Source organism: Bicyclus anynana, chromosome 17, assembly GCF_947172395.1.
Source record: "Bicyclus anynana chromosome 17, ilBicAnyn1.1, whole genome shotgun sequence".
NCBI classification, from domain to species: Eukaryota; Metazoa; Arthropoda; class Insecta; order Lepidoptera; family Nymphalidae; genus Bicyclus; species Bicyclus anynana.
In genome coordinates, this window is record NC_069099.1 from 14491649 (window position 1) to 14507203 (window position 15555).

The following is a 15555-nucleotide window of genomic DNA, read 5'->3' on the forward strand; positions in this document are numbered from 1 at the left end:
TAACGCAAGTTTTCGCAAAGCATCGCCTATAAATAAAGCAAGTTTTCGTAAAGCATCGCCTATTAACAAAGCAATTCTTTGCAAAGCATGTAAGGAATACATCCATAAGAGCTTCGTTAATCTGAGGTATATTGTTCAGCTTCATGTTCCTGGTTCTTTCGTAGAAGAGTGCCCAAGTGTACTCTTCTATAACAAGATTCCCAAGACAGTTATGGACCTGCCAATGCATAAGTTTAATCATTGTGTTAAAAACATTTATTTTGGATCAGCTTCCACCATTACCAATTGCCAGTTGTACATTAGTTTTTAAGTGAATTTCTTGCTAATTATTATTCTTTTTGGTGTACAATAAAGTATATTTCATTCATTCATTCATTTATACACCGGAAGCTATAAGAATTTATAATGATATATTATAATACTCTATGATTTTTTAAAAGAGCAACTGTTGAATTCCTTGCCGGCTCTTCTCAGTAGAACCTGCCTTCCGAACAGGTGGTAGAGTTTTTACAAATATTACTATTTGTAAACATTGTACAACTTTAAGGTTTCTAAAGTGCTTGTAAAGTAAGCCCACTTGTAATAAATTGAATTTTGATTCAACATAGACGATAATAATGAATTTTTTGAATTTTTCTCATCTCATATCTTCTGCTTTTGCAGAGCTAAAGGGCTCAGTTACTCGATGGAAAAGCCTCCAATGCAGAAACTCCTTACATTGCTACAATTTTAAACAAACATAAATTTTGTGTGTAAAAAACGAGAAATCTTTCCATACGAGATTTCATATATTTGTAGTGAGGGTAAAACCATTTGAAAACATCATATTTTAAACAAACCATCAAAGGAACTTTTTCAAAGGTGAACCACGATATAAACGTTGTAAGAAATAAATATATATTTAGATTTAAGATGTGTTTTAGCACTTTTAGGTATCTGCTTTTATTCTCTTTGAGTTTGAGTTTCTTTTATGTTTCATGTAATTTTTAATGGAGTACTTTTTCATATAGTACCACTAGCTTTTGCCCACGTCTTCGTTCTTTTTTATTTCTCGAAAAATATATTCAATACTTTCAGCGTGGATAAGCAATAACAATACATACATCTTCTTACTATATAAAAATAAGTCGGGTTTTCCTTCCTGACGCTATAACTCCAGAACGCACCAACCGATTTCCACGGTTTTGCATTCATTGGAAAGGTCTCGGGCTCCGTGAGGTTTATAGCAAAGAAAATTCAGGAAAAATTTTAATGTAGGGTAGGGGGGTAGGGGTAGGGTAGAGGTAGTTGAACGTTTACATCGAGTTTCACGCGGACGAAGTCGTGGGTGTCCGCTAGTATCTTATAAGGAAATGTCGTTCCACAGTGTGACCAATTTATAATCATACATTCATACAAACTAACTATAACTATAACAGTAGTCATGCATGGAGTTTTTTTGTTTGATCAAATAAGAAATGAAGAGATCCGTAAAAGAACCAAAGCCATACATACATAGCTCAGCGTATCAATGGGCATGGACCACATAGTTCGAAGAGCTGATGGACCTTGGGGTCCCAAGGTGCTGGAATAGCGACCCCGCACCGGAAATCGCAGCATCCTCCCACCAGGTGGACCGAGGACATCAAGCGAGTTGCAGGGAGTCGCCTGATGCTGGTTGTGTTTTTATATCCATGCAAGAGACCTATGTCCAGCAGTGAACGTCTAGCTGTTAATGATAATGATGATGACACACTAACTTTAGCCTTTATAATATTACGGTACGAAGCCTCAGTGTGCAAAACCACCTCACACTTGGCAGTTGACAAAGAAAACGACTCCAAATAAACATGCATAATTTATTTCTTATTTTTTAGAACGGCCTGTAATAACTGTTGTCGTATAAAAAACAGCGCGTGATTACAAGTTGTAGAACTCTTGTGTTCTCTGAGTGAAGAGGTTTTCACCACAAAGAGCTCGCTAGAGTCGGCCGGCGCGAACCGAGTCAGTCGTTATTTATAATAGTTCCCCTTTGAACTTGCGATTTTTCTGTGTATTTCTGTGTAATGATGAAAAATGCGGTGTGTTTAATTCTGTTTTCACAGTTTTTTTTACGCTAATACGATGTACTTTGTGAAGAGCAATGATGTGTTTAGGATTACATTTTTTCTTATTTAGGCTCTCTTTTTTGGGAGGTTTATATTTATGTTGGCTTTTAGTAGTGTAGGTCAAATGTAAATAAAAGTATTCCTTTTTTTTATTCTTTACAAGTTAGCCCTTGACTGCAATGAGGTAAATTATCTGTTTGAAATAGCAGTATCCCCATATTCGGCTCACTGCCGTGATAGCCCAGTGGATATGATCTCTGCCTCCAATTCCGCGGGGTGTGGGTTCGAATCTGGTCCGGGGCATGCACTTCCAACTTTTTAGTTGTGTGCATTTTACGAAATTATTTATTTATTTTTATTCTTTACAAGTTAGCCCTTGACTACAATCTCACCTGATGGTAAGTGATGCAATGCAATCTAAGATGGAAGCGGACTAACTTATTAGGAGGAGGATGAAAATCCACACCCCTTTCGGTTTCTACACGACATCATACCGGAACGCTAAATCGCTTGGCGGTACGTCTTTGTCGGTAGGGTGGTAACTAGCCACGGCCGAAGCCTCCCACCAGCCGGACCTCGACCAATTAAGAAAACCTCAATCGGCCCAGCCGGGGATCGAACCCAGGACCTCCGTTTTGTAAATCCACCGCGCATACCACTGCGCCACGGAGGCCGTCAAAATTATCACGTGACTTAAACGCCAGCGTGGTGGACTATTTGGCCTAACCCCTCTCATTCTGAGAGGAGACTGAAGCTCAGCAGTCAGCCGAATAGGTATAGATTGATATTGACGTTCTGTGATTCTAGTTTCTACCCAACATATGTGTCGAAAGTTCCTGAAAATCCACCAATTTGTCCACCATCCTGGTAACAGTGCAAGCTTGCATCTCGACTGGGATTTAAATCATTACTCGTGTGTGTCGAGAGGGATAACTGTGCTCTTAGTTTATTGCGTCCGAATTCGACAGCGGATTGAAACAGCCATTTCGTATTTGTATACTATTTACCGTTGCTTAGCAACGTATCACCATCGTCCTTATCAGTCCGCATTGGGCAAGCGTGGTCTTGGCCTAATTCCTCTAATTCTGAGAGGAGACTCTAGAATACAAGGGTTATTTAAGTATCCCGCGATTTCCATGAAAATGAGAACCGTGCACAAATAGCATGAGGATTTTTAATTTAATAGTTCGTGTTTTGTCAACAGTACCGCCAGACATAGTCAGCGATGACACATCAAGCGACGTATCAGTTCAAGAGCTGGAGAACGCCACCCTTACCTGCAAAGCCACCGGTCACCCGCCCCCCAAAATCACGTGGAGGAGGGAGGACCACGAGCCTATACTGTTGAAGAAACCATCTTCACGGGATTTTGATAAAGGTATGTTGTTTCCTCTGGTTTTGCCTTGGTAAAAGATAGGTGGGGGCCGGACTCAACGTCATAAGTTCGATCCCCGTCCGCTGGATAACTTCCTACTTTTTGTAGGTGAGATGTGGGGGGGGGGGAGTAAATTTGATTGCGAATTCATTCCACTAAAGTTTCCATTAGACAGATTTTCTAAAGATTTGACATTTTTTTGACGGGTTATTAATTAAACAGAACTTTCAATTTCTGTCTAATTTTGATCATAAAACATTCAGAATATCGCATAAACAGTGTTTTTGAGTTCTTAGAGTACTGTCACAACTGGATTTATCCAACAATTTTGCGTAAAACTAAACATACTCGTAAAAGTAATCCTATTTTTACTCTGGAAGACTATTTTTTTTTCTGTACCAAGCAATATCAGCAAGTATAAAGTGAAATAAAAAAGGTAGTAAGAAAAATTCTTAAGTACCTCACGAAAGGAAATTTTATAAAGTAATCGCGTCCGACACGCCATCCTCCATTTTGATTTAAGCACTTCCTTATGAGGCGTACCTTTAAAGTGCTTAATTTGTGGTTATTTTGTAGATTTACACGTGATAACGTTTACGGTACCACACTACGTATCAACAATTTATAGCCCAACTAGCGGATGCCCGGCGGTTTCCCCGCGTAATTCCTTTTCCCATAAGAATAAGTGTTACAAGCTCCTCGAGTTCTCGACAGTATTAACATTCATTGTTTATGTTTTTGTAGAGACGAGCTATCAGTGTTGGTAAGGGTGGTGGAGGGTATTTGATGACTTGTGCTCAGTTGTTTAGGCAGCATGGACACCGTCACGCTGCCACGTGTTAGTGATTTTGTACAATAATCTTGTGTTGTAATTAATTATGATGTTTTGTGTTGTAATTATTGATCATACACTGTTAAGTGTACTACTTTCACACTGCAACTGTGGGGTTGCTAGTTATAAACAACCTACCTATTTGCAATGTGTCACTGAGAACATTATCATTTATTTTATAGCACTAATGAATAACAGATGAGGGTATATATTTCTAATTAGCGGACGCCCGCGACTTTGTCCGCGTGGAAGTCAATGTAAACTTTCGGCCCCTATTATTTTCGGCACCACTTTAGGGGTTGAATATTAAAAATTCTTGAATCAAGTTATGTTTTTAATTTTTTTATGATTTATGAACAAATTTTTGAAACTGTATCTTAAAACTAAATTAGATGTATTAAGCCTACTCCCAAGGTCACAAGTCTTTGGACCTGCTCAAGGTGTTTCCTCTACCACAAAATCATGGTACATTCACTGTCGCTGCTACCCGTCACGTCACTTAAGGGCATAAAATATAGCCTACATTCACAAATACTGTAGCTTTAATAATTCACATATAATTGCTTTTACGTTTGTTTGTTACGCATAAATTATGAAACTATGACAAAGACGTACCGCCAAGTGATTTAGCGTTCCGATACAATGTCGTGTATAAACTGAAAGGGGTGTAGATTTTCATCCTCCTCCTAATAAGTTAGCCCGCAGGCTTGATTGTGGTCAAGCGTAAGCCTATACTACATAAAAAAAAAACCTGGACCCTTACTAATTTCCGAAGTTTCCAAAGTACAACTTTCTTATTTGACTTAGCTTTGGCATTCATATAATGAGGTAGGTCTAACAATGCATGCTTTCGGTGTATAAGTAGGTACTTGCAACCCATATTCAGCTCGCTGTTGAGCACGAGTCTCCTCTCAGAATGAGAGTAATTAGGCTAATAATCCACCACGCTGACCAAATGCGGATTGGCAGACTTCACACACGTAGAGAATTGAAAAACACCTCAGGTATGCAGATCTCCTCACGATGTTTTCCTTCATCGTTTGAGATACGTGCTATATAATTTCTTAAAATGCATACAACAGAAAGATGCATGCCCCGGACTGGATTCAAACCGATGCTCTCCAAATGGAAGGCAGAGGTCATGTCCACTGGGCTATCACATTCATACGTATACAGAATATATTCAAACAAAATTGTATACAAATATTCCCGTAACTCACATTCATGATAAATTGAAACTCACCAATTGAATGAAGCCTATCCATCGACGGAATTATTTATCGGGATTCGTATCGAATTTGAATTCTTAAACCATGCAGATGGAAAAATATCAAGGCAACTACAGAATAAATAATATCACAGTATCCAAACTACTGAATGTAATTCAATAGTAGAAGTATAAAATTTAAACGAGCAATTCTTGTAAATAATGATAGTAAATTTTAAAAATAAAATATAAATCAAAAATTACAAAACAAACTTCGAACTAGATTCGAATCCGAATAAAACCCATGCCTCTATGCTTAGATCACACTGATATTATTTAGATAAAAGTTTGTGTGTTAGTGTGTATATTTGTTACTCCTTAACGCCGCAACTACTGACCGATTTGGCTGATATTTGGAATACATATAGTTTATACCCTGGATTAATTCATAAACTTAAGAGGCAAACTTTTTATCCCGAAACATTCAATCCCGCAGGATTTGTAACAAACACAGTTTAACCACAGCTCGGAATCGAATAAAGAAGACACCTTAAGAAGCTTTCGCTTAGCTGCAGGATCAAGGGTCGGATGCAAAAGTGATTCTTGGGATGTCGCGTATTGTGAGGAGGTTCCTCACTCTGGAAATGCCCTGACCGGCAGAGTGAGGCACTCAAATGTCCCGCAGTGGGAGGGTTATTTTTTTTATACATTTTTAGTTGCCACCTGCAACTTCGTCCGCGTGGAATTCAGTTCTTCACGAATACTACGGAGACCATTGATTTTTCCGAAATGAAAAGTAGCCTATGGGGTAATCCAGAGTAAAATCTATTTCCATCCAAATTTCAACCAAATCGTTGCAGTAGCCGCAGCGTAAAGGAGGAACAATCACAGTTACACACAAACTTTCGCCTTTATAATGTTAGTGTGATGTGATGTGATTTTATTATCATTGTTAAAAAAATTTAATTTACAAATTAATAAATGAGTGTTATATAATCAATCTGATGATAGACATGTTGTTAGCAAGTTACCGTAAAACCTAGGACACAGGGTGTGTCGTGTTTTACGGTGATTAACACGAAAAAGCCATTATTTTTTTATATATTTAACATGACCTCACCGTACTAGTCGTTGTTCATTAATCGTAAATGACGCTTGACTAATTTAATAATACGAGTAAGTAGCTATTAATTATTATTTACCGACTGGTGATATGTAGCAGCATAATTACATGCTAAATTTAATGTTGAATCTGTAATTTATAACCAAGATTTTAGTCATCTCATTTTTAATATAATAAAATAAAGAATTAATTACGAACAGGCTTCGATTTTTTTTCAAATAATGTACAAATAAGCATTTTGACCTACCAACAAAAACGTACGAGTGATTTAGCGTTCCGTTACGATGTCGTGTAGAAACCGCAAGGGGTGTGGATTTTCAACCTCCTCCTAACAAGTTAGCCCGCTTCCATCATCACTTACCATCAGGTAAGATTGTAGTCAAGGGCTAACTTGTAAAAAAAAAGAAACCTCAATGGTCCACGGTAAAGGTCTCGGATTCATGGCACAAGATTCGATCCAGTAGACGTTGCAAAGACACAGTATTTTCAGATCATATAAAAAAAATTTGCTGAAAGCAAAAGAGTTCCATAGATTTTACCACCAATCCCATGTAAACTCATTGAAAATCAAATAATATAACCGTAGGAAAACAAAATAATATATATTGTATTCGTATTTGGCCTCAAAATAAAAGTTAGTTTTAGTAATGTACTTAAATGCATTCGTTACAAAACAAAAAGTTAAACAACTTGTTATTACTTTAACATTAATTTTATTTATCTGACAAACGAATAAATACAAAACGTACGGCGACAGTCTGGAAAAAATAATATTACACTCGTGAAAATATGTTTACATTATCGCGAAAACTGTAAACAACATTTATTTATCGTGTCAATACGTCGATCGCCTGTCAGATAAATTTACAACGCGAATGACTAGAATTACTGTTCACGCTTGACATTTTTTGTTTTATTTTTGTACTTTATTAAGAGTGATACATATAGGAATAAATAAAATTGAAGTTTCTGTTTGTGATTTCAAATTAGTAGCTTTTTACTAAATTCATTTTTAAAATTATATTGTAGCTTATATCAATAAATGAACGAGTATTATTCAAATTTACTTTTGTCTATTTGTTCAGGCTAATCTCTGAAACTGATAGACAGCTGACGATTAATCATTTTGCTTTCACTAATCACAAAATTGACAAAAAAATCTACAGATATGTTTAAAATGCTCTTATATCTGTTTGTTTCGGTTTATTTCTGAAAAAGCTGACCAATTTTGACGGGACTTTCACTGGCAGACAGTTTATTTTATGGGATAAAACAATACACTAAATGTATACCTGTTTTCCCGCGGGAGTAGGAACTACTCTGATGAAACCGCGAGGTTTCCGATAGTTCAAAGTAATATTAGTTGATATTTGGCCCTTTTAAGACACGTACGTAGTTTTAGGGGCTAGGGCGCCATTGTAATTTTATACTGAGTATTTCAAATAAACATTTCTTATTTAAGAAAATAATTAAACAAATATATCAAATTGCCAGTATAAATTTAAAGCCTGTATAAATTACAAAACAAAAGAAACTAGAAAAATATCTGAAACCTGAGGAAACGGATACTTTATATAATTAGTCTACGTCCACACTATTTGCACAAATCTCGAGATCTCGCTAATGTGTTGTAAGCTTTAAGCCAAGGAGTCGCAGGTGCGTTCGCAAATTGCTACAAAGATTGTACTCGTAGCTCGGTTTTGTTGCTACCCTTATTTCCCGCCTGAACGAAAGTGGCGCTCGCGTCGTATTTTTCAACTGTCTCGTGCTTACTACCTACGTAAGCGAAGTGAGGAATGCTTTATGGTCTAATCTAAGATCTGGCATTAGAAACATATACCCTCATCTGTTAGTCATTAGTGAAAAGAAATAAATGATAGATAATGTTCACAGTGACACGTTGCTAATAGGTTGCCTTTTTAAATGGCGGCCAAACACATTGTTCGTACAAAATCTAGGAAACCGTAAACTATATCAAAGGCAACCTTACCTTATCAGCCGATATACGTTCACTGCTGGACATAGGCTTCTTGCATGGACCTCCAAGCACAATCGAGCCGCCAGCATCCAGCGGTTTCCTGCAACCCGCTTGATATCCTCGGTCCACCTAGTGGAGGGTCGACCAACACTGCGCTTCCCGGTGCAGGGTCGCCATTCCAGCACCTTGGGACCCCAACGTCCATCGGCTCTTCAAACTAAGTGTGTGGCCTGCCCATTGCCACTTCAGCTTCGCGACTCGCTGAGCTATGTCAGTGACTTGGGACAGTGGGTCGTAGGTCGTCTAGTCGGATTTCCTCGTTCCTGATTCGATCACGCAGAGAAACTTTAAGCATAGCTCGCTCCATCGCCCGCTGAGTGACTTCGAGTCTTCTAATAAGGCCCATAGTCAACGACCAAGTCTCGGATCCGTAGGCAACCTAACATACTAAAATTAAGCATAACATAAGCTACTTTTTATCCGAAAACATACATGGTTCCCGCGAGATTAGTGATAAACAGAATTTCACGCGTAGGAAGTCATGGGTGTTCGCTAGTCTATACTAATATAAGCTGATGAGTTTGTTTGAACGCGCTAAATTCAGGAACTATTAGTCTGATTTGAAAAATTCTTTCAGCGTTAGATAGCCTATTTATCGAGGAAGGCTTTATGCTATATATCATCCCCGTGAACGGGAACCACGAGGGTGAGACTCCACGGCGTCAGCTAGTAACTTTTATATAATTTGAGTGAAATGTTTTAAATTTGACGCCGTCGGTTTAAAATGTTTTTTTCCTCCAAATATATTATTGATATATACCCATGATATCAATTTGAATTGTATTTATAGTAAACGTATCGACTACTAGGCCAGATTATTATTAAAAACAAATCGATTGACACCTTATTCATCAGAATCGGCTCGAGTAGTTTAGGAGATACGGTGGAAATTACTTAAAAATACAAACATACATAGAGTATTAAAATGAATTTCTATCCTTTTAAGTTGGCCGTAGTTCGAGTTACATTTATTTAAATTATGTCAAACGTTATTGTGTTGAAAAATGAAACTCAACTAGTCGATTTTCAAGTTACCACCGTTCAAGAACGGATAATATTATATTGAATTTGAATTTCTCTCGACAGAAATCCAATCCTTAAATAATATTGGTTCAGAAGCCACGAGCGTATCACACAAAAAGAAATGCCGAGCATTATTGTAGCGCATTCTGAATAACCTGGATCTAGGAAAATAAAGAAAAATCCACGACTTAATCATCCGCTCCGCCTGCCACTGAAATTGAACTTTCATGAGCAAATTGATGAGTTTCGATGTAAAAACGTAGTTAGATCCGTTCGTTGAGATCGTAAATGCAATCAGTTGACTTGAAATTTTTATTGAAGTGCTCTCTCTTTTAATATTTCAACCATAAAATAATGGGTTTGTCTTTTAATAGCAAACTCTTTTGATGAGAGCTGATCTAATTTTGGATTTTGCGAACGACATTTTGCCATTTTTGTATCGCGTATTTATATTTTTCTTCCTTGAGAAACCTTGACCTTTTTAACATCATTAAAATGTTTTGGCACAAATAAACATTTTATTTATTAACTAAAATTAAAGAAACATTTATTTTCTTTTGATCATTGTTAAATTAAGGTTAATTTAAATTATTTTTAGACCACCTTTTGTATTTCAGTATATTATTGGTTTTCCGTATTGGTCATCCGTTAGATTATTTTTACTACAACTTTTAAAATTCTCTCTTCGATAAAAGAGTTGGAAATTACTAGAATACCCACCATACTGCTATATTGCAAGATAATCATAGATTAGCTTCTTATACATCTTCATTATCATCATGTTTTAACGACCACTACTGTGGTCACACTACCCTCAATCACCATGTTTTGACGACCACTACTGTGGTTACACTACCCTCAATCACCATGTTTTGACGACCACTACTGTGGTCACACTACCCTCAATCACCATGTTTTGACGACCACTACTGTGGTCACACTAGCCTCAATCATCATGTAGGTGAGGGGTTAAGGAGCTTAGACCTAAGTTTATACATCATCACCAATGAATATATACCATGCATAGTCAGAGTCGTGATAGGCCAGTGGATATGACCTCTGCCTTCCATTCACAGGGCGTAGATTTGAATCCAGTCCGGGGCATCACCGGAGGAAACCTTAATTCTCTACGTGTGTGAAGTCTACCAAACCTTGAACCACTTTCATTCAGAGAGGAGACTTGTGCTCAACAGTGAATTGAATGTGGGTTGTTAATGATGGCGATGACGGTAATAACCACCACAGATGACAGCTTATCGTTATAGAGTCAAGAGTATAAAACCCACCAGCGTCTTATTTACAGGAAATAACTGAGATTTTATTATTGTAAACTTACCAACTGAGTTGAGCCAATAGAACCTGCCAAAAGAACAACACTAGGAAAGAAAACCTACTTTCCTAGTGTTGTTCTTTCCTTTTCCCCCGAGAAGTAGTCCGGATGGACCTGTTTGGCAAAAAATAACAAAAATGTTTGGAGAGAGAATCGAGCGTTTTCTTCGTTCTATATACATTCAAAGTAATTTATTCTTGTTCATTTCTATACATACTGCTGGCTTTTCAGTCGTACTTGCTTTTTGAACAGGTAGCCTCCAAAAATAATCAAAAACGCTTCAAAAGTACATGTCAACTTGAAATACTAATTTTGAATTTTGAAAAATATCATATCCTCAGCAGACTAAGACTAATAGACTACAAGCCCTTGAACAAAAATTACCTGTGAAATGACCCAAAGAAATGATACAAATGATGAATTACGACTAATTATAATTGTACGACTTTGTTATAGTGTTAAACATGATTAAAAAAATGTCGAAAATCCTAGTGCCGTACTAAAATGGTGGTGCCAGAAGTCAGGACAAACTTTTAATTGTCAATCGACAATTGCAGAAGCAAAATAGATCATTTATTACTGTACGGCATTCGTTTTGTACACATATATAGATACTTTACCCGAAAACGCCGAACAATTTTCCAGCGCTGGTGTCGAAATTTATGGGTCGCAAGCCTTACTCTTCATTCGTGTACTCACCTGTACCGCTCAGAAATGACAGCATAGTGCTCAGAGTTATTTTCTCATATAGTAACAGCCTTCTAAGTATTATTCACGTTGGTTATTTCACATGTAATTTTTGTTCAAGGGTTAGTCTATAAGCTGAGATAAGAATAACGAGGCAATTTACCTAATTTAACAGTGGAGAGCTTCGTGGGCAGCTCGATGCCCCTGTGGCGCGTGGACCGGCGGCAGATGGGCGCCTTCCTGTGCATAGCTTCCAACGATGTGCCGCCCGCCGTCAGCAAGAGGATCACCTTGAATGTTAACTGTAAGTATTATTCCGATATACATTACTAGCGGACGTCGCGCGGTTTCACCCGCGCGGTTCCCATTCCCGAAGGAATACGGGGATAAAATATAGCCTAAGCTTTCCTCGATAAATGGGCTATCTAACACTGAAAGAATTTCTCAAATCGGACCAGTAGTTACTAAGATTAGCGCGTTCAAACAGCCGAAGGAATATGGGGATAAAATATAGCTTATAGCCTTCCTCGATATCTAACGCTATCTAACGCTAAAAGAATTTTTCAAAACTGACCCGTAGTTACTGAGATTAGGGCGTTCAAACAAACAAACTATTCAGCTTTATAATATTAGTATAGATCATCATCATCGTAATTTTATTGGCCCACTGAAAGGCTGACATCTCTCTGTATGATTGAAATTTAGAGTGGAAATAGATGAATACACTAGTGAGGATAGAGATTGTAGATACAATATTTATTATACACTAACCGATGCCCCAGATTTCACCTACGCAGTTCATGTTCCCGTTGGAATATGGGAATAAATATAGCCTATGACACTCACAGATAACGTGACTTTCTAGTTTTAAAAGAACTTTCAAAATGAGCTCAGTAGATTAGATTTCCCCCTACAAAACCACAAACTTTACCTCTTTATATTAGTATAGGTGTAGGGAGATTTATAGCGATCGAATGGACCATTACTCTGAATTCGATATAATCCCTCCTGGAAGCAGTCCAGGACAAAACAATTCATCTTGTGAGGATCGAGTAACACCACTTACACGTCGTATAGAGTACTTTTTCTTAGTACATTGTAGTATTTTATAGGTAGAATAATTTTAGTTATATTCGATGCGTTTAGATATATTTGAATAAGTAGGTATATTTATAGCCTCAATAGCTCAACGGTAAGAGCGGTCAGACACATCATCGAGGGGTGGTGGTTCGATCCCCGCCCGTTGGTCTATTGTCGTACCCACTCCTAACACAGATTTTATCGACTAATTGGACGGGAATGGGAATATTGGTCATATTAAAAAAAAGACATGGAAAATATTCTTAAAAAAAAAATTGTAGACTGTAGGTACATGCCTTTAAAATATTTAAGAGTTCAAAAATCGACTACCTTTAGGTACTTAAAGCAAAAACATATATACATAAGACACAAGAAACGATGTTTAAAAATTCTTTTCTGTCCCTCTGTTTGATATTGCTAATTTTGAAAAATCCTCAAAAAAATCATAAAGTTTTCATAGGTAGGTTTTTAAAGCGAATCTAAATAAAGTCTATATTATATGGCTTTATTTTATACAGATCAAGAGAAATATAAGGCTAACGATTGCCTTATTATCTTAGATTGCATCATCACTTCATCATCACGCGAGACTGTAATCAAGGGCTAACTTGTAAAGCATAAAAAAACACATGTTAACTGCATTCCAGCATGTTGTTGGAATTCAGTTAACAAGTGTGTTCATAGATCTAATAAACTCCAAATCCCTACCCTCTATAAGAGAGGAAAATTCACTGTTATGACGATAGATTATAGTGAGGACGTTAAGGGCTTACCAGTTTATTAATTGAGGCTTAATTGATTAAAACAGTCGGTACCTGTATGCCTTAATCAATGATAATTTTATACTATAGATCGGTTACGTCCCTACAAAATCACCGCAAAAAATGATCCGAATATTAGGTTACAAAACTGAGCGCACACATGCATAATATTGTCTTTAATTCCATTATATGTTTATGTATATATAGTTTTTACACTTCCTGAACACAAAACTCGACATTGTAGACGATATTTAGGTATTATTTGTTTTAATAACGTTCGTTGTTGACCACAACCACAGAATACATATGTACACTACAACTAACATTGACATGTGGAAATTTCCTCTTTTGGGCGCCTCATTTTTCATATCGTCGTAATCAACCCATATTCGGCTCACTGCTGAGCTCGAGTCTCCTTTCAGAAAGAGTGGGGTTAGGCCAATAGTCCACCACGCTGGACCAATGCGGATTGGCAGACTTCATACACGCAGAGAATTAAGATAATTCTTTGGTATGCAGGTTTCCTCACGATGTTTTCCTTCACCGAATGAGACCCGTGATATTTAATTTCTTAAAATGCACACAACTGAAAAGTTGGAGGCGCATGCCCCGGACCGGATTCGAACCCACACCCTTCGGAATCGGAGGCAGAGGTCATATGGGCTATCACGGCTTATTTTTCATATCCTAGTAACATATCTAACAGTATTTAACATCATTGGCCTTAATTAATGAATAATTTCACAAATAACGTAGCTTGAAGGTACGTGGCTTAAATATACATGAATCATTATTTTTGGCAAATTGTCCTGTGCACCTTGGAGGAAGTAAGCATTGGCCCGTCGCCAATAACGGTAGTTCATCTGTCACCAAGAAGAGAGAAATCTCAGGGCACAGTGGCAAATTACACGGTCGTTACGGATATAATAGGGATGATGACAGTTTTTTAAATTGTATATAAATTAAGAGTATACTAATAGCAAAACAATTTTGTAAAAGTAACAGGGTATCTGCGATCATTACTTTCGGAGCTACAGAGATTTAAAGGATCAGATTTGCGGCGCTGCCGCGGATCTCTAAAAAACGGCACGAGTTAGTGACGTCGTTGGCTCGCTGATCGTTAGGTTTGTATGGGCGTTCAAACAAAATTACTAATAATTATCTTTGTTATTTGTGCGTTTACCTATGTTTATAGTTCATTTATTGAAAAATGTCACATTTAAAGTAATAAAGCTAAAACTGTATGAATTTTCATCTAATTACGATAAAAAAAATTTAATGCATTTTGAAATTTTATAATCTTATTTATTTTGCAAATATCCAGACAATATTTGCTTTTTATGTATAAATTAGTTGACCTTATTTACCCGAATGTATCATAAAAAACAATATATTCAAACCTAGTCATCATCCCCATTATATTATTACTGTCAGATGCCCACGGTTTTACCCGGGTAGTTCAAGTTCTCACGGTTTTTTGACGGCCTCCGTGGCGCAATGGTATGCGCGGTAGATTTGCAAAACGGAGATCCTGGGTTCGATCCCCAGCTGGGTCTGGCTGGTGGAATGTTTCAGCCGTGGCTAGTTACCCTAACGGAAGACGTACGGTACGATGTCGTGTAGAAACTAAAAGGGGTGCGGATTTTTATTCACCTCCTAAGTTAGACCGCCTCCATCTTAGTTTGCATCATCTCTTACCATCAGGTGAGATTGTAGTCAAGGGCTAACATGTAAAGAATAAAAAAAAAACTCAGAAATAAATTACAGTCTGTGACACTTACAAATAACGTGGCTATAGGTCATAATCGCTTCAGTAGGTACATCCATGATCCAGAGATTATCCCCCGTGTGATTTTTAAAAATCTCGCAGGAATCATAGATTTTTCGGAACAAAACTAAGCATATTTATTGCTCATTTACCTCCACTCTTTTAATAAAAACTAGCTAACGCCGCGTGGTTTTACCCGCGTAGTTCTCGTTCCCGTAAGAACACAGGGATAATATATAGCCTT

At 37.3% G+C, this 15555-nt stretch overlaps 1 protein-coding gene across 1 annotated transcript in view; it reads left to right on the forward strand.

Moving 5' to 3' along the window:
• The window catches only part of LOC112048616 (limbic system-associated membrane protein-like), a 193835-nt gene that overhangs the window by 47869 nt on the left and 130411 nt on the right, over positions 1-15555 (forward strand). The window contains exons 5-6 of the mRNA XM_052886364.1: positions 3292-3465; positions 11878-12006. Coding sequence (XP_052742324.1) covers positions 3292-3465; positions 11878-12006 — 303 coding nt within the window. The remainder of the gene's footprint in view (positions 1-3291; positions 3466-11877; positions 12007-15555) is intronic.